Source organism: Symphalangus syndactylus, chromosome 17 (assembly GCF_028878055.3).
Source record: "Symphalangus syndactylus isolate Jambi chromosome 17, NHGRI_mSymSyn1-v2.1_pri, whole genome shotgun sequence".
Lineage (NCBI taxonomy): Eukaryota > Metazoa > Chordata > Mammalia > Primates > Hylobatidae > Symphalangus > Symphalangus syndactylus.
The window spans coordinates 32,766,966-32,785,058 of NC_072439.2; the positions used below are offsets into that span (position 1 = coordinate 32,766,966).

At 49.5% G+C, this 18,093-nt stretch overlaps 3 protein-coding genes across 3 annotated transcripts in view; all 3 read left to right on the forward strand.

The window, feature by feature from the left end:
• Positions 1–6,541, forward strand: TAC3 (tachykinin precursor 3). The gene is made up of 7 exons (XM_063621384.1): positions 1–162; positions 745–863; positions 2,879–2,972; positions 3,160–3,189; positions 3,673–3,726; positions 4,096–4,170; positions 6,253–6,541. The coding sequence occupies exons 2-6, from the start codon at positions 750–752 to the stop codon at positions 4,167–4,169; spliced, it is 366 nt and encodes a 121-aa protein (XP_063477454.1). The 5' UTR covers positions 1–162; positions 745–749; the 3' UTR covers position 4,170; positions 6,253–6,541.
• A 3,451-nt stretch (positions 6,542–9,992) lies between these two features.
• ZBTB39 (zinc finger and BTB domain containing 39) lies at positions 9,993–17,705 on the forward strand. The gene is made up of 2 exons (XM_055248425.2): positions 9,993–10,134; positions 11,580–17,705. The coding sequence occupies exon 2, from the start codon at positions 11,624–11,626 to the stop codon at positions 13,760–13,762; it is 2,139 nt and encodes a 712-aa protein (XP_055104400.2). The 5' UTR covers positions 9,993–10,134; positions 11,580–11,623; the 3' UTR covers positions 13,763–17,705.
• The window catches only part of RDH16 (retinol dehydrogenase 16), a 39,015-nt gene continuing 30,984 nt past the window's right edge, over positions 10,063–18,093 (forward strand). Inside the window, exon 1 of the mRNA XM_055248429.2 lies at positions 10,063–10,134. The gene's annotated coding sequence lies outside the window, so the exon portion shown is untranslated. The remainder of the gene's footprint in view (positions 10,135–18,093) is intronic.

An 18,093-nucleotide genomic window follows, 5' to 3' on the forward strand; every position in this document is an offset into this window, starting at 1 on the left:
GCTGGGACTGAGTGACTGCAGCCTTCCTAGATCCCCTCCACTCGATTTCTCTCTTTGCAGCAGCACCAGCAGCACCAGTGTGTGAGGGGAGCAGGCAGCGCTCCCAGCCAGTTCCTTGATCCTGCCAGACCACCCAGCCCCCGGCACAGAGCTGCTCCACAGGTAGGTGAGCAGGAGAATGTTGGATGGACCGGAGCTGGCACCAGGGGACAGGAGCCAGCGTCAGGAGGGAATAAAGCAGATGGCAGCCTCTGATAGGGGAGCAGGGGACTGGGAAGGTGAGCACAAAGCACCTGTAGGGCCTAGAGCTGGTTAGTGTTTGGAGCCTGTGGCTGCAGACTCATTCTTTCATACCAGAAAGTTTTTGCCTAAGTCTTGGGATTATCTAGTACTGGAAAATAGCATCCAGGATCCCTCCTCCAGCTGACTAAGGAAACAGACCAGTCCATGTCCTATAAATCTATCATCTTCCTTGGGAGCTAGAGTCCCCCTGGCACCACTGTAGCATTGCACATCTCCTGGGGAGATATCTGATGGGGAAGCAGGGATACTAAGCCCAAGGGTTGTACCCCCTTCTCAGAAATACTTTCCACCCTCTCTCCAGACCAGGGCTTGGACAGTGGAGTTGGGGGCTGGGGAAGCAGGGTCAAGCCAAGCTGCTGGTAATGACCGTCTCTTGTGTCCACCCATGCTGTATCTTCCTCTTCTCTCCTTTACCTGAGTCCTGTCCCTTTGCGCTCCCAGGCACCATGAGGATCATGCTGCTATTCACAGCCATCCTGGCCTTCAGCCTAGCTCAGAGCTTTGGGGCTGTCTGTAAGGAGCCACAGGAGGAGGTGGTTCCTGGCGGGGGCCGCAGCAAGGTAAGTCTCCCCTGGCAGAGTACTGGGGACATCATGGGAACTTGGGACTCTGCCTGTCTGGACAGCTGTAGTGAGGAAACTGGGGTGGGTGGGTTGTCCATCAGAGGGCATTTTGCCTCCCTTTGGATTTCTTTGTTTCTCTGGTCCTTTCACGTTCCCACTGTCTCCAGATGTGTTTGTGTCTCGGTATCTCTGCATGTCTTTGACACCTTGTACGTAAAAGGTGCCCTACAAATATGTTGTTTGGTGGGTTGATCGATGGGAGACTTGCTGATTGGATGGTACTGTGAGGGGTGAGCTAGGGTGATCTAAGGCTCTCTATGGTCTACCTCAGGTCCCTTTGCAAGGGACAGATCTCTTCTATTTCCTGGATGGTATGAAACAGTCAGAATTTCTTTCCCAAATGGTCATTTGTGTGCTATTTTACCTATCAGTTATGTGTATTGTTTTATTTTCAAAATGCAAATAAATTCCCTTATCTTTTTCTCATCCACCCCCAGTAACCTCAGGTGCTTCGAAGATCCCAACCCCTTCCTTCTTCTCTTTTCTCCCTTGCCCGCCCCTATCCTCTGCTTAGTCAGGATGGGAAAACAACAACAGCAAAAAAACCAGGTTGAGCCTTGATTTCCACAGTTCCTTTACGAAACAGAATCGGAATTGTCAGGGTAGGGGCACAGGGGGAGGATAGGGAGGAAGTCTTTTCAAGGGTTTGAAATGACAGCAATTACATCAGTACAAATGCTTTTAAGATGATTACGGGTGGGACTTATTACAAATTCAATGTGTGAAGTTTAACTGCCTCTTCAGCTCAAATCTGTTTAGCATCTCATTACAGGAGGTGGGCAGAGTATTCAACAATTTGGGAAAAGTGGCTGCCTGAATGCCACATGCTGGGCCAAGGGAGATATCACCAGGGCAGCCTTGCAGGTGGCAGCAGTTGTGCCATATCCAAAAGGCCAGAACCGTTAAAAAAAAAAAAAAAAACACCCAGGGGAGTGCCAAGTATGGGCTGGACACCGTTTGGAGCCACGAAATTCCAGCCTAGGATAGTAGAGTATCTGGGTTCTTCTGAGACAAACTTGTTTCAAGACCCTGGCCAATGAGATATCCCCTCTGCCCCTCTTGGTCAATGAATGAGAGGGATTGCCATCCTACCCCTTCTCCCTGAGAGTCTGTGAGGATGAGGGAAATTGGAGCAGGAAGAGGGTAGTACATAGGTGTGCCTAGGCAGCTGGGTTGGTATGTGTGGGGGTGCGTTCTTTGTAAATGCACTTCTGTGTGTGCACAACAGCCAAAGGATGCCTGGGTTCTGGAAAGAGAGGCACTGCCGAGACTTGAGATTTGAGGTGAAAATCTCCAGCCATGATCATTGTTATTGTCTCTCTGCAGCTGCAATTAACTGGCTGTGTGGTGTGTGCCCACCACCCTGCTGTACCCAAGTTGCTAAAAAAAAAAAAATCACAGGGACAATCAAGAGCCCGTGCTGGGCAACAGCTCTAGACCTTGGGGTTCAGTTGTGGAGAGAAGAAGACGTGCCTTCTGAGCATGTTGCCTTCCTGGAATTCTAGACCTAGGGCCGAAAAGGGAGAGGGAGAGAAAACTAGAGGCAGAAAGCCATGGAGAATAGAGAAAGACGTGGTGGAAAACAGGGAGAGAAACATCCGTGGACATCGTGCAGAGTGGGGGAATCACAGGTGCAGATGTGTGCCTCCAACCTCACCACGCATGTGAATCACCTGGGGGGCTGCTTAAAATGCAGATTCTGTCTCAGGAGGTCTGGGGTAGGAACAAGAGTCTGCATTTCTAACAGGCTCTGTGTAGTGCTGGTGTTGCTGTTGGTCCACAGGTCACTCTTGGAGCACCTACTTCTCGTCCAGTGTGAACCAGAGGAAACTCTGAAAGAAATAGGGTGTCGGATTCAGGATGGGCTCAGGAAGAGGCTGTTTCTTGTGGGAAAAGGATGAGTGGATCCGGGGGGGAGCCTCCTGCCTCAGCCCTCTTTGTTTCTTCCCTAGAGGGATCCGGATCTCTACCAGCTGCTCCAGAGACTCTTCAAAAGCCACTCATCTCTGGAGGGATTGCTCAAAGCCCTGAGCCAGGCTAGCACAGGTAGGAGGCAGCCCTAGGAGAGAGGGGAATGAGGGGCAGGATTCTGAAGATAAGAGGCCTGGGAGATCCTTTTAGATGGGAGGGAGATGGGGGATGGCTTAGTGAATCGGTGAGGGTTGTGATCTGAACCCCCCTCATCACTTTCCAACTTCACTCCCCATTTAGACATTTGTTCTTGGTTTCACAGATCCTAAGGAATCAACATCTCCTAAGAAACGTGAGTAGCCTCTTCTCCCTCCCTATCTCTTGCCACTTGCCCAGAGCTCTGTGGGGCATTGGGCCCAGGGGCCAGTTTGTCCAGCCCCTTCTCACCTGGTACAAACAATATGCCAGCTCCCACTGCCCAGCCAACCTTTCCTGAAAGGGAGAAGCCATCCGGAACTAGGAGGAAGCTGGTGTGAGGGGCGTGGTGGGCTCTCCCTCTGCTGGCTGGTCCTTGGAAAACCGGGGGATCTCTTCATGGCCCTGAAGATTCCAAGTCAGGCACCTGCTAGAGCAGAAAATTCTTGAAATGTGGAGGAAGGAAAGGTGGGCAGAAAGAGTGGGTTTAGGGGAGGCACTTGCTAACTGTGAGGAGTCATGCTTTGACAAGAAAAAGGAACAGAGACCAAAAACCCAGTCTCAGAAGTGTTGACCCATGCCTGGGGAGATGCATCACTTTCTCACCATCACTGCTGACAATGTTGGCCCTTTTCTGCAGGTGACATGCATGACTTCTTTGTGGGACTTATGGGCAAGAGGAGCGTCCAGCCAGGTAGGAGTGTGTGCGGGTACAGTGGAAGGGCTTAGGGTACTGGCAGAATATGATAGAAGTCACATGCCTCATATTTGTCACCAGAGGGAAAGACAGGACCTTTCTTACCTTCAGTGAGGGTTCCTCGACCCCTTCATCCCAATCAGCTTGGATCCACAGGAAAGCTTTCCCTGGGAACAGAGGAGCAGAGACCTGTATAAGGTAGTCCTGCTGCAGCTGGGAGGAAGGACAGGGAGACTCTGCTTCCTCCCCAGTCTCCCAACTCTGTCTTTGAACACTGCCCTTCATAGCCAGCCCTTTGCTGTTGGATCAGGGTGTAGTTCACGTTCAGAAAGACCCCTCTTACTTACACTGTTCGCTTTACCCTAGACTCTCTTACTGATGTCAGTCAAGAGAACGTCCCCAGCTTTGGCATCCTCAAGTATCCCCCGAGAGCAGAATGAGGTAAGGATTGTTCATTAGAGAGGGGAGAGGGGACTGGCGAAGGGGCTGTGGGGGTTGCCAGCTGTGCATTTCCTCCCATGCTACAGGTATTAAAGCTCATAGATTTGCCCTGAAATATACTGCCAGTGCCTAGCACACTGTCAGTCAAACACAAAGACACTTAGAGGCACATGTGTTTGTACACATCCTCCCGTCTTTCATCTCTTTCCTCTGGATCATGGACCGCAGCTGACTATTGAGCAGGAGTGAGTGTTGGGAGATGAGGAGAGAGGGGCTTCCCTGATGCGCAGCTTCTGTTGTTTGGACTTCATTCTTTTCTGATCTATGCAAAAAGATGGAGAAATTATTATCTGATAATTACAAATACCACAACCAATTCACAGGCAAGCATTTGCCTCCCAGGCAGGCTGAGCCTTTCGGATCACTCAGAATCCTGGGTTAATGGGTCCAGAGAGTAGTCATACACAAGGATGATTCAGGCAGAAATGCAAGGAACTCTGAAATCTAATGGGGATTAGCAGGAAACCATATCTGAATCTCTCTTTAGCATAATGAATAAGAACATGGCCTGAATGTGAATCCTGGATCTGCCACTCTACCTGTATCTTTTTGGCCAAGGTACATACCCTCCTGTGCTTCAGTTTCCTCATCGAAAAATGACAGTGATAATAGTATCTCGCAGGGGTGTGGTTTTGAGGATTGAGTATAGGTAAAGTGTTCAGAACAGTGCCGGGTGCACAGTGCTGTGTGCCAATTTTATGATAATTGTCCCAGTTTGGGAGGTATGGGGGATGTCCTAATGTTTCCGCTGACCGGCTCTGTCTGGACCCCAGGCCTGAGTGGGCTGACAGATTCCTCATTTGGTATGCGAGTGTGAGAGGCCCCCAGGGAAGTGTCTAGTCAAAACACGAAACTTCTGCCTTGACACTGTCTTCCCACACACAGCAAGAGCAGCTCCGCCAATGGCTTTCTTTTCACTAGTTTCCAAAGAAGTGGGGTGGAGGGAGTGAAAAGGAGAGGGAGAGGGATTGGGAAGGCTCGTAATCATGGAGAGCCTCCTGCCTTTCTCCCTGTGTCCCTGTTACCCATACTCATTGGTTTCAAGGTGGTACGCCCAAGACCCAAGGAGCTGGTGCTTGATGATGCTGCCTGTGCATGAATTCCTGGGACCAGAGACTGGGTCTGGCCCCCAATTTAGTGTTGGGTGAGAGGGCACAAAGAGCTATAATAACTGTAACTTGCTGATTACATGGTAGTTACTGTATCATTTTGCGCTCATTAGATGGTTATTTCAGTCCTGCCGACGGCCAGATAATTATACGAGCAGCTATATCTGGATGACATACTCTCCTCCAGCGTTATGCACTGGCCATAAAGATAATTACAGTGCAATTTTGCTATAGTATTTTATACAAATGGCAAAAACAAGTGCATTGTGGAAATCTACTTTTAATGCTTGTTTGTGCATCCAGGCTCTTTCAGAGGGACCCATAATTGCAGCCTTCATAATCTTACCACTGAGGGAGCATTCCCAACCTGTTAGGTGTCAGGCAGAATAGGACATAAGGTTTCTGGGAGCTGGCATTTAAAGATTAGATGAAATGGATCAACACAGATCATTGTGTCATCTGATTTCATTCATGTGAAACTGTAAGTAATCCCTGGGCCTGTGCTTCCTCTGGGAGGTTTCTGGGAAGAGGAGGAACTGGATAAGACAGGGGGAGCATTCATAGTAGGGCACCTTAGACACGGCTGTGTGTATGTCTGGCTCATGGGGGTGCTAGGATGGCATGAACTTGGTTCCTACATCTTTGGTCTGCATGGGTCCCACTGGCCATGCACACAGGTGTGTAGAGTAATGTAAATATGGCAGCTGGGAAGGTGCAAGTACCTGCGGCTAGGAGAGTTCCATCCTCAAGCCCAAAGCCTGGAGGGCAGGCTGAGGGTCAAGACTCTTGTTCTTTCCTCTTTCACAGACGCCTCTCCCCTTCTCTCCTGCTGCCCCAGCAGGTTTTCAGTGGGAGTTTTTTACAGGACATAAGATGTGATTTCAGTGTGTTGGTTTTTTTTTTTTGTCCTCAGTACTCCACTTCCGGACTCCTGCACTGCATCAGGAAGACCTCTTTCCCTGTCCCAATCCCCAGGTGCGCACGCTCCTGTTACCCTTTCTCTTCCCCGTTCTTGTAACATTCTTGTGCTTTGACTCCTTCTCCATCTTTTCTACCTGACCCTGGTGTGGAAACTGCATAGTGAATATCCCCAATCCCAATGGGCATTGACTGTAGAATCTCCTAGAGTTCCTGTAGTGTCCTACATTAAAAATATAATGTCTCTCTCTACTCCTCAACAATAAAGGATTTTTGCATATGAATGATGTGATGTGTGTGTTTACTTGTTTGGTTAGTGGGTTTTTCTGTTCCTTGACTCCTCCAGGTACATGGCAAATACACACATACTTATGATACACACACTTCATATTTAAATGTAAATAACTTTACATATCTTTTTGTATATATCTATTTCCTGAACAGTACCTTACACAGTGCTTTGCACGATGAGTATCAGATTTATTTAGTGATTAAAATAAATACATGAATTTGGCAGATAGTTTCTAACACACAAAGATTTTCACAGACCAGTTTTAGATAAAGAAAAAACAGGCCGGGCCCGGTGGCTCACGCCTGTAATCCCAGCACTTTGGGAGGCCGAGGCGGGTGGATCACGAGCTCAGGAGGTCAAGACCAGCCTGACCAACACGGTGAAACCCCAGCTCTACTAAAAATACAAAAATTAGCCAGGCATGGTGGCACATGCCTGTAATTCCAGCTACTTGGGAGGCTGAGGCAGGAGAATCATTTGAACCCAGGAGGCGGAGGTTGCAGTGAGCCGAGATCACGCCACTGCACTCCAGCCTGGGCAACAAGAGCAAAAAACTCCGTCTCAAAACAAAACAAAACAAAACAAAACAAAAAAGAAAAAAAGAAAAAGAAAAAGAAAAAATATATTCAGAGTGACTTGTATTACTAGGATGGGCCTGAGAGATATCCATTCCTGAATCCGACCCTACTTAATTAGAGAAGGAGGTGGGAATCTCTGTGCAGAGACCCAGCCACAGAGGAGGATGAATCTATGACCCTATACAATTCTTCTGTCTCCAAATGTTGAGCCTGGGTTCTGTGACAGATCCTGGGGATGAACTGATGACTCATACACAGAGTTTACAGTTTAGCAGGGCTGTGGACAAGCAAACAGAACTTGATCCAGCTAGGATGAGATGTGGACAGGGAAGTTACTACCGAGGCCAAGAAAGAGAGGAGCAGATATCTTCACCGTTAACTGGCTGCCTTAGTTATTATAAAGGGAAAACATTTATCTCCGACTCCTCTCTAATGTGCCTGTTACCAGCCCCTGCAGCTCTGACTCTACAGTCCCCAGAATGTGTAAGGCACTTACATGTGGTATGCATGGGTATGGATGTCTTTTATTAATCTGTGATGTCAACTATCACCCGTCATCCCAAGGGGGCTTCTGCACCCTAATGGAACAGCCAGTGAAATCCTCAGGCTCCTTATCTTAGCCTGGTACAGGGGCCTTGGTTATGCCCCTGAATTGCACTGATAAAACATCAACACATAGATTTCCCAAGGCAGTGTAAGGACAGGGCCACAGAGCCAGAGGCCACTTCCTGCAGTCCTTTCGTTCTAGTGAAAGTTCTATCTTCCTACAGCCCGACTTGGGGCCACTTTGAAATGACAGCTGTATAGTGGGGGGTGGGGAAAGGAGGGAATACTCATCCTAGTATTACTTATGTCAGCTCTATAGCCAGAGGTCATAGAATGCCCCCCACTCCAGAGCCTAGACCCTTTTTCCAGTGAGTCATCTCTTTGACTTTTCAAAATTATCTATCTATAGGGCTTAAAACTGGGGACACTTTTGCAGAGTCTAGGGGCTTTCTTTGGGTCATGAAAGCTACAAGAGTTGGTTCTGCTCAGACTTGGTGGGAGTTAGGCTTATAGGCTGAGATGAGACAATTGCTTTGCAAGTAGGAACGTTAAGTGCAGAAAGATTGCTCTCTAGTGGGACTGACAAAAATTGCAGTACTGGGGACTCCAGAAAAAAATGAAGACAAAGGTTAAGTTAGATTCCTGTGTTTGTACTTGAAGAATGTGTGAAGGGATCCTGACCCTCCCTTTCCTGCTGTAAAATGGTTGATGCCTAAAGAGATCTGGTCCACAAGACCTTGACTAAATTCCTGGCCCTTTCTTCTCCATTTAACTTTGTATATGTTTGTTATTGTGACTATATGGTGATTTACTTTAAAAAGACTTCAATGTAAGTGGTATATACTTTCACCTGCGTCTTTTGGATTATTTGTTTTCATGTGAAGTTTAATGGGGTCAACCCTCCAGAGATGGCTGGGGCAGTTGGTTAGAAAGACTGAACAGGCCCAGGCCCTTGCAAGCCCAGCAGCCCTCTGTCTCCAGAGTCATGCTGGAGGTCTGGACCTGCTGGCTGTGTGATATTCCACTTTAGGGAGACTCAGTCACCTTGCACAACTGTGAGAGCTGGGCCTGCCATTGAAACATTGTGTGAACCTCTAAGTGACCCTTTCACTAGATGGTAAAGTGAGATGCCTCATCCCCAAACTAGAAGAACAGTCGTATGGCTGTTTTTGTATCTCCTGGCTAACAAATGTTACATGTTTGGCAGCATTTGGTATAGTGCTTGCTTTCAGTATAGTCTACCACCAGTTAATGAGGTTGTGGAAAGGAGGACACACAATCTCCCAGATTCATCAAGAGAATGGACAATTGCTGAATGGCCAAACTGGCTTAGATCTGTTGGCAACATTCAGTGTGTTCCTTCCTTTCCATTTATCCATCAAGGAATTACTGAATCCTACCATGCGCCTGTCCTGGGAGTTTGTCCTTGGCTGCAAGCTATTTTCAGGCAATGACTGGGATGGGATGGGAGACAGGATGAAACTGAAGGGTCTTGGAGCCTAAGAGCTTCCTCTGTACTGAGGGAAGGAGGGTGACATGACCAAGACTTCTAATGTCTTTGGTGGCGGTGGGTGGGGCAGGCAGTGTAGGTGGTTTTGGTTTGATGACAATTCTTGGGTAGGAGCATTTGAAAAGATGATTTGGGAGAGGGGTGGGGAGGAAGAGTGATCGAGTTCTACACAGAGTTGGGGAGGGCAGGCTTCAGGAAACAGGCCTGGGGTGCCAAAGAACAGTGAGATCCGGTGACTTTCTTCATTTGGCCACCTAGGTGGAAGGAGGGACAGCAGTGGATTATCAGAAGGGTCCAGTAGTAGCGGTCTGGCCCTCAAGTGCTCCTTCATTCATTCAAGCAGGCTTAATGTATTAAGCACTTATTGTGCCAGGAAGTGTGGTAAGAGGCAGTGTGGACATGCGGCCGTGTGCAAAGCCACAGATCCCTGCCTTCAGGAAGCCCACAGCCTAGTGGAGGAGATATACAGTGATCAAACAATCTTACATTTTGTAAAATGCCCATAGTAGATGTTCTGAGGAGAAGCTTTTGGAACTGTGAGCGTAGAACAGGGGAGGTGAAGAGAGTTTGGATAGGGTTTTTCACTCTTCAGGCACCAAGTCCCGCACACAGTGGATGGGCGCTTAGAAAAAGCCAGGCCAGGGGACTTGGAAGCCCCTGCACCCCTCGCGCGGGTCCTGGCCCCGGCCCCGCCGTTGGGGGGCGCTGCCTCCTCCCGGGCGGCGGGGGGCGCTGCGGCCGGGCGGCGGGGGGCGCTGCCTCCTCCGGGACGGCGGGGGGCGCTGCGGGCCGGGCGGCGGGGGCGGCCCGGGCCGGCGCGGCGAGCCGCGCGGCGGATGGAGACTCTGGCCGCGGCCGGCGGCGCCACCTCCTCGTCGGGCCGGGCACGGCGGGCCGGGGCCTTTGTGTGAAGCGGCGGCGGCGATGGTGCTCGGGGCCCCGCAGAGCCGGGTAAGCGCGGCCAGGCCGAGGGCTGCCCCTGGCCGAAGCCCGACCCCCGGCCCGGCATTTATCTCGCTCTTGCTGGGGTCCTTCTTGCCCGCTCCCTTCGGCCGGACCCATCCTCCGCGCCCGCGCGCCGACCCGGCCGGCCCCGCCGCTCCTCCCTTGGCCCCTTATTCAGCCCCGTGCCCCCAACAGGCTCACCCGGGTGAGCCCTGCGCTGTTTGTGGAGGCAGCGAGGCGCTCAGTGCCTCCAGAGGGAGCGCCCCAGCCAATGCAGCGCCCTTCCCTCCCAGATGCGACTCTCCGGAAGGGAGACCGCGGCGCCCGGGGATTGTTGGGGTGTCCTCGGAAGTTCCCAGCCTCCCCCTCTCCCACCCTCCACTCTGGCTGCCCAGCGCTCCGACCCGACGATCGTTCAGGGGTGGCCACCAGGGCCCGGGAGATGCTTGGCCGGTACCCCACAATACTTAGACGCTTCCTGGGCCCCAGAAAAAGTTGGGAGTTGTTAGAATCTGGAGAGATGGAGAAAGGGGCTGTGTTGGGCACAGTTGTGAGACTGAACAGGGATGCAAGTAGCTCTTCTTCCTTAGTCGTGCAGGAGTCAGAAGGGGCAGAAAGTGGTAGTGGACAAGCCTCTAGGAGTCTTACCTGTATAATCGGAAGTCTTTCTTGCGGCATCAAGTAAATCTGTTAGTGCAGGGCCAACAAAATATAAACCCCGAAAAGGGTGGCGAAAAAGAATACAACATATTAAAGTAATATTAAATACTACCACAGTTGTGTTCTACTTTGCTTTACTGTGCATTCTGAGTGTTTTAACTTCACAGGATACAGGGACTGTGATGAAGCAGTATCTGGAGGGGCTCTGGGTTATCGAAAGGCCAGAGAGCGGATATGTAGTATAGGCAGAGAGAGATGGGGATTCAAGAACGTGCGATTTATTTGGAGATTATTGAGAGGTTGAAGACACAGCAATGACAAAGCTAAAAAATGGAACTACCTTATCTGTTGCTCAGTAGCTAGTGGAGCTTTGATAGTTGTGTTCAAGTATGTGCATGGCATTTGGCATCATGAGGGAAAAGAATATGCTCAATGAATTAGGAAAGCTTGTATTTGGGAGGAAATTAATAGGAGAAAAATTTGATCCAGTGGCTCTGGTAATGAAGTATAAGATTGTGTCCGAGGGAATGCCTCTGGTTCGTCTCTAGGCACCAGCTTAAGACCAAGCTATCAGATTGTCATCAGTCCTTTTGGTTTTTGTCATAACTCTTTGAGTATATACAGGGCGAGATGTCATTGCCTTGTCATAATGGAGGAACTCTCCATGCCAGTTTACTCCTGATCCCCACCTGGGGCTTGGAAGCATTCACAGTGTTGGTATTTTCTTCTGCATAGCCCCTCTTTTGCACGGATGTGTTTGGCCATCCATCTTTTTCTCTTGCTGTCCACAGATTAACTGTGCTGATAAGGAGGTAATTTCATAGGAGCTGCTAAGATGGGCATGAGGATCAAACTGCAAAGCACCAACCACCCCAACAACCTGCTGAAGGAACTCAACAAGTGCCGGCTCTCGGAGACCATGTGCGACGTCACCATTGTGGTGGGGAGCCGCTCCTTCCCGGCCCACAAGGCTGTGCTGGCCTGTGCAGCTGGCTACTTCCAGAACCTCTTCCTGAATACTGGGCTTGATGCTGCCAGGACCTATGTGGTGGACTTCATCACCCCTGCCAACTTTGAGAAGGTTCTGAGCTTTGTCTACACGTCAGAACTCTTCACAGACCTGATCAATGTTGGGGTCATCTACGAGGTGGCTGAGCGTCTGGGTATGGAGGACCTCCTCCAGGCCTGTCACTCTACCTTTCCTGATCTAGAGAGCACTGCCAGGGCCAAGCCCCTGACCAGCACCAGTGAGAGCCACTCTGGTACCCTGAGTTGTCCTTCGGCTGAACCTGCCCATCCCCTTGGGGAACTCCGAGGTGGTGGGGACCACTTTGGTGCTGATAGAAACTATGTGTTGCCCAGTGATGCTGGAGGGAGCTATAAAGAGGAAGAGAAGAATGTTGCCAGTGATGCTAACCATAGCCTGCATCTGCCGCAGCCGCCACCACCACCACCAAAGACAGAAGACCATGACACCCCTGCTCCCTTCATGTCCATTCCTAGCATGATGACCCAGCCAGTCCTAGGCACTGTCAGCACGGGCATCCAGACCAGCACAAGCTCCTGCCAGCCATACAAAGTTCAAAGCAATGGAGACTTCAGTAAAAACAGCTTCCTCACCCCTGACAATGCAGTAGACATTACCACTGGGACCAACTCCTGTCTGAGCAATAGTGAGCACTCCAAAGATCCAGGCTTTGGGCAGATGGATGAGCTCCAGCTTGAGGACCTGGGGGATGATGACTTGCAGTTTGAAGACCCTGCTGAGGATATAGGCACAGCTGAGGAGGTGATTGAGCTGAGTGATGACAGTGAGGATGAGCTGACTTTTGGAGAGAATGACAATCGGGAGAATAAGGCCATGCCCTGCCAGGTGTGCAAGAAAGTTCTAGAGCCCAACATTCAACTGATCCGGCAGCATGCTCGGGACCACGTGGACCTGCTGACGGGCAACTGCAAGGTCTGCGAGACCCACTTCCAGGACCGAAACTCCCGGGTCACTCATGTCCTGTCCCATATTGGTATTTTCCTTTTCTCCTGCGATATGTGTGAAACTAAGTTCTTTACCCAGTGGCAGCTGACCCTTCATCGACGGGATGGAATATTTGAGAACAACATCATTGTCCACCCCAACGATCCCCTGCCAGGGAAGCTGGGTCTCTTTTCAGGGGCAGCCTCCCCAGAGCTGAAATGCGCTGCCTGTGGGAAAGTATTGGCCAAAGATTTCCATGTGGTCCGGGGCCACATCCTTGACCATCTAAACTTGAAGGGCCAGGCCTGCAGTGTCTGCGACCAGCGTCACCTTAACCTCTGCAGCCTTATGTGGCACACGCTGTCCCATCTCGGCATTTCAGTCTTCTCCTGTTCTGTCTGTGCCAACAGCTTTGTGGACTGGCATCTTCTAGAGAAGCACATGGCTGTGCACCAAAGTCTGGAAGATGCCCTCTTCCACTGCCACTTGTGCAGCCAGAGCTTCAAGTCAGAGGCTGCCTATCGCTACCACGTCAGCCAGCACAAATGCAACAGTGGCCTTGATGCACGGCCTGGTTTTGGGCTGCAGCACCCAGCTCTCCAGAAGCGGAAGCTGCCAGCAGAGGAGTTTCTGAGTGAAGAGCTGGCGCTGCAGGGCCAACCTGGGAACAGCAAGTATAGCTGCAAGGTCTGTGGCAAAAGATTTGCCCACACAAGCGAATTCAACTACCACCGGCGGATCCACACGGGGGAGAAGCCATACCAATGTAAGGTGTGCCACAAGTTCTTCCGAGGCCGCTCGACCATCAAGTGCCACCTAAAGACACACTCGGGGGCCCTCATGTACCGCTGCACAGTCTGTGGGCACTACAGTTCCACCCTTAACCTCATGAGCAAGCATGTTGGTGTGCACAAAGGCAGCCTCCCCCCTGACTTCACCATTGAGCAGACCTTCATGTACATCATCCATTCCAAAGAGGTGGAAAAGAACCCGGACAGTTGACTGGGTCCCGGCAGAGCCACGGGGAGCATCCAAGCAGCAGCCAGGACGCTGATATCTAAGAGCTGTTGGTCTCTCCCCAGCTGAAGTTATAATTTTGCCTTGGTAGGAATTCTGTTCTGTGTTGTGTTTAAAGAAGAAAAGAAGAAGAAATAGCACATAAGCTGTTACTGTTGTTGAGAAGCAACAGCCCTATCGCATTTACCTCCATACCTGTTCTTGCCCATGAAGGGCTGTGTTTTTCATTCTTTTGAGGCTGGTTTTGGGATCTAGTCAAGCAGTTGGTGTCCACTAGACCCCCTTCCCCAGCCTCTCTAGTTTTAGTTTACTGATAGGTTTTATGCTGCTAAGAATTTAACCAACAGCCTCACTTAACAGAGGAGGTAAAGGGAGGTTTTCACTGTAGGTGTTACCGCCAGGCCTCCAACCGGGATGAACAGCTATGAGAAAGATTTTGGGAATGTGGTCATTCAGAAAAGACAGGTCAGCAGGGCAGTCCCCTCAGGTTCCAGCCCTCAGCAGGGACAAGATATCAGGGATGTTGGTGTCTGCTTATCTACAGCCCTAATCTGCTGATTGGACAGTGAAAATCTTTTGGCAGCTAGATCCATACTAGGGACAGAGCTTTCTGTTTAGGTCAGAAAGCTTTGGGATGAATCCCTGCCAGCCAGAAGGGGTGTCCTGCAGTGCCGCCAGAAGTGGCAGCCTGGATGGACAGGAGAGGTTTGTCTTTTCTCCTCATTTCCAAAGAAACAGGATTTTATGGAGTGATGGCCCGGGACGTCCGGCCTTCTGTGGGGCAGAGAGGATAGGGAACCACTTTGATATAGTCATCTGTTTTGGCTACTTCTGTTGGCCGTGAGTGTCTTGGTGGAGAGGTGGGGATGTCTCTGACAGCAGCAGCCTTGCCTTAATTTATATCTGGTCTCCCGCCCAGAAGTGTTTGGCCCGTGGTGTAGATGAGCTGACTCCATGAAGTGGTGGAGTGGCAGACCGCGAGCCCTTCAGGATTAAAGGGACCTGAGTAACTGGTGGTGTGTAGCAGGGTGTGCGTTCTGACTGTCTGTCCTAGTCGGGTAACCTGTTGTTTACTTTGTGCTAACAGTGCCGGAGCTTTGTCAGCTCACCTTTGACCTGCTGGAATTTATCCTGATCTGTCGTTGCCATCACCTCCAGGGGGCGCTATTGGATGGCAGCTGGTTCAGGCCCTCCGTGGGTGGCTGCAGAGTATGCCGGCACAGCCCACGCAGCTGGTTAGCTCCACTCTTAACTTGGTTTTCTAAGGGGCTTTGCCCAAAGAAGGCTTGAGGGATAGGGCCCTCGATCTTGCATACTTGTGAGGTGCCACCTCAGTAGCTCATACTACCTCACCCTGCTCAGGTGAGCTCTGAGAGTCCCTGGCCTCAGCCCTGACACTGCCCCTGGTGGGATTCAGCAACACCCTGGGCTGTTTCACAAGCAAATGGTTTTCATTAACTCACAAAGCCTTTTTGGGCATTAATATTTATTTATTTTTGTTTTTGTATACACATTACCCAGCATCTCTTTTGTATAAGAGACTTTAGGAAAATGAGTTTCTCCCCAGCAAGTAGCCATATTCCAGAGAACAGCCTTGACCAGAGATTTGGAGAACCAGGGGTCTAACTAAGAGAAGATGTGTCAAGCCCTTAAGCAAGTTCTTTTCTTCTCCAGATTGTCTCTAGCATAATAAACCCAGGGAACACTTTAGGCCATGGGTGTATGTTCTAGAAAGTTCGGGACAGTTAAATCCCAGGCCTTTCATCCCCCTTCCATCCTGTGATGGGGTAGATTGGGGACAGGGTTGAGGGGAACAAGTGACATGAATGACCTGTTTGCACAGTTTGGAAGCCTCCTGTCTTTATATTGAGATGTCAGACAAACCAAAGCTCCATCCTTGTTGGACCTGCTGCTTCTCCCCAGCCCTGAACTGATAAAGCCTCAGAGTCGGAGTGCATGGCTCTCTGGTGGGGTGACCATTAGATGAAGGGACTTGTACAGTGGCCAGTTTAAAGGTCCACCTTTGACCATCTAAACCCACCTTGTTCAGTGTCCCCTCAGGACATCCTCATCAGGAAAGCAGTGTTGAGACTCTTCATTGCTGACTGGCTTCTCCCTTTCTTGCTCACACTGACCATTAGAATTTAAGAAGGAAATGTGTAGCAGACTACAGTCAAGTGTCTGCTACATTTTCAAGCATGAGCAATCCCTCCCAGGCTGTTGGTGAGGACTGATTTTTGAAATGCTGGCGTGAGAGAGGTGGTAATTACAGGAACCAGCCAAGTGGCTGAGAGCAGATAAATGTGCTGGAGAAACCTTTTTCCTTAACAGAGGGCATCATGGATGCTGGGTGGTCTGTGTACTTAACCTGAAACTGTGAAGTTTTCCCTTTTTGCCAGTAAACCAAAAAGCAGATCCTTGAAACTTTGCCCTTGAAACACGAAACAGAAAACTGCATCCCCTGATCCCCCTGGGGCTGATCAGATTGATCAGGGTGGCCCAGTTGGTCCCAGTCAGATACGTCATAGGATCAGTAGCTCGTGAGATTTGTTGACCAAACCCTCTCCCTGTTGGTGACCCCTGTATTCACACCTGAACTTCCCTGTTTCCCCCCACCCCACCAAAGTCATGTCTGCTTCTTCTGCCTCTAGCTCACCCTCTTCTGAATGGTTTTGCTTGAAACACTATATTGCGGCAGAGGGCACCCTGGGATACCTGGTAGAAGGTATTCATTTTATTTTGCATTTTTAATTGTTTTGACTTTCTGTTCATTTGATTTTGTTGCTTCCTCTGTACTGGAGCCTAGTTTAGTACTCTCTTCTGTGTTACTCTGAAGTTCTGTTCAAGCCTTGAACATCCTCTTCTCTCGTTTTCTTGGTATGTACTCAGGACCAGCTACATCATTTGTGGAGCCCTGTTATTCACAAATTATTAAGAATTTCAAGGTGGTGGTCATAGAGCATTAAACCAAATATGAGGCCATTCCCAACTTGTTTTCTGAGGGGAAAATGGTAATACTTGTGTGGCATCCGGGTTTAAACAGCAGAGGCTCCGTGTGGCCAGAGGCAGAGATTACTATCCTGGCACTCCAGTGACCCACTGGTGACTCACTGATGCCACAGCACCCGCTAGGAAGCTCTGCTAAACCTTAGTATTTGGTCCTAAATTTTTTGACTCCATGGAGTTCCCATAGTCCATGGCTAGTTAGGAAGAAAGGAGGTGGGATAAGGGTCAGGCCCAGGTGACCCCGAAGAACCAGGAGATGGGTAAAAGTTTTTTGTTATATTCTTCTTTTCTGATCTGTGAGTACCCGTTTGTCTCCAGGCCAAACCTTTGGGCTTAAATATCTTTTTCCTAGACAGGTTTTTGCTAGTGTTGAATTTTCTTCCTCCTCTGGCCTCCTTCTGTGCCCCTTTCCCCAAGCCCCAGACTGCTTAACTTCCAAAGCAAATTCTAGATGGACACTATTTATTGGTATGGGAGTGGGCTCTATGGGGTGGTCTGCGCCCATCTGGGACTCTTTTCCCTAAATCCTGCACCAAATGAGTCAGGAGGCAGGGTGCACAGCATTAGTTTCAATGCGGTTATGCATCGTAAGCTTAACATCAGAATGAAAATGAAACTCGATTTTGATGTTTCTTTAAAACCCCCTGTCCAATCCACTTGCCACCCCCATCTTGAATAGCTAAAGTCTCTTATGAAACAGAAGAGTTGTTGATGTCTAACTCCTTCCATTAAATTAATAAGTACTGACCTCCTAATATTTAAGTGTTTACTATCTATTGCTGTAAAGTTTTGTATATTTTGTAAACTTTTTTCCCCAAATAGTAGATGTCCAAAATCATTGTACATCTGATTCTTTTATATTCCATTGTTCAGCACAAAGTGTGGTTTTTATTTAGAATAAAAAAAGAAATTTGAAATGAGAGTTCTCTTCCTACCTACTATGAATATGCTCATACCTGGAGTTCAGAATATCTGGGCTCATCACCCTTTCAGCAGCACATTTCTGCCCAGCAGATGCCAGAATTCTTTCAGGTAGCACATTTTCCTTTCCTGTAGCTGGAATTCCCCAGGATTAACTTGTTGACCCGTTTTTAGTGGGAAATTAAGTCAAAGACTCAGCCTTTTCAGGGGATATCCCTGAGAGGATCCTTCGTCAGCCCGGAGAGAGTGGTGGGTCCCTGTCCATGTCTAGTTGGACTAACGTTACTAAGTGAGAGATTTGGCTACAATTTGTCTTGCCAATGCCATTTGATTTGCTGGGACATGGTGTGTCTTTGAGTGGAGCGAGGCAGATTGAAACAGGGAGGAGG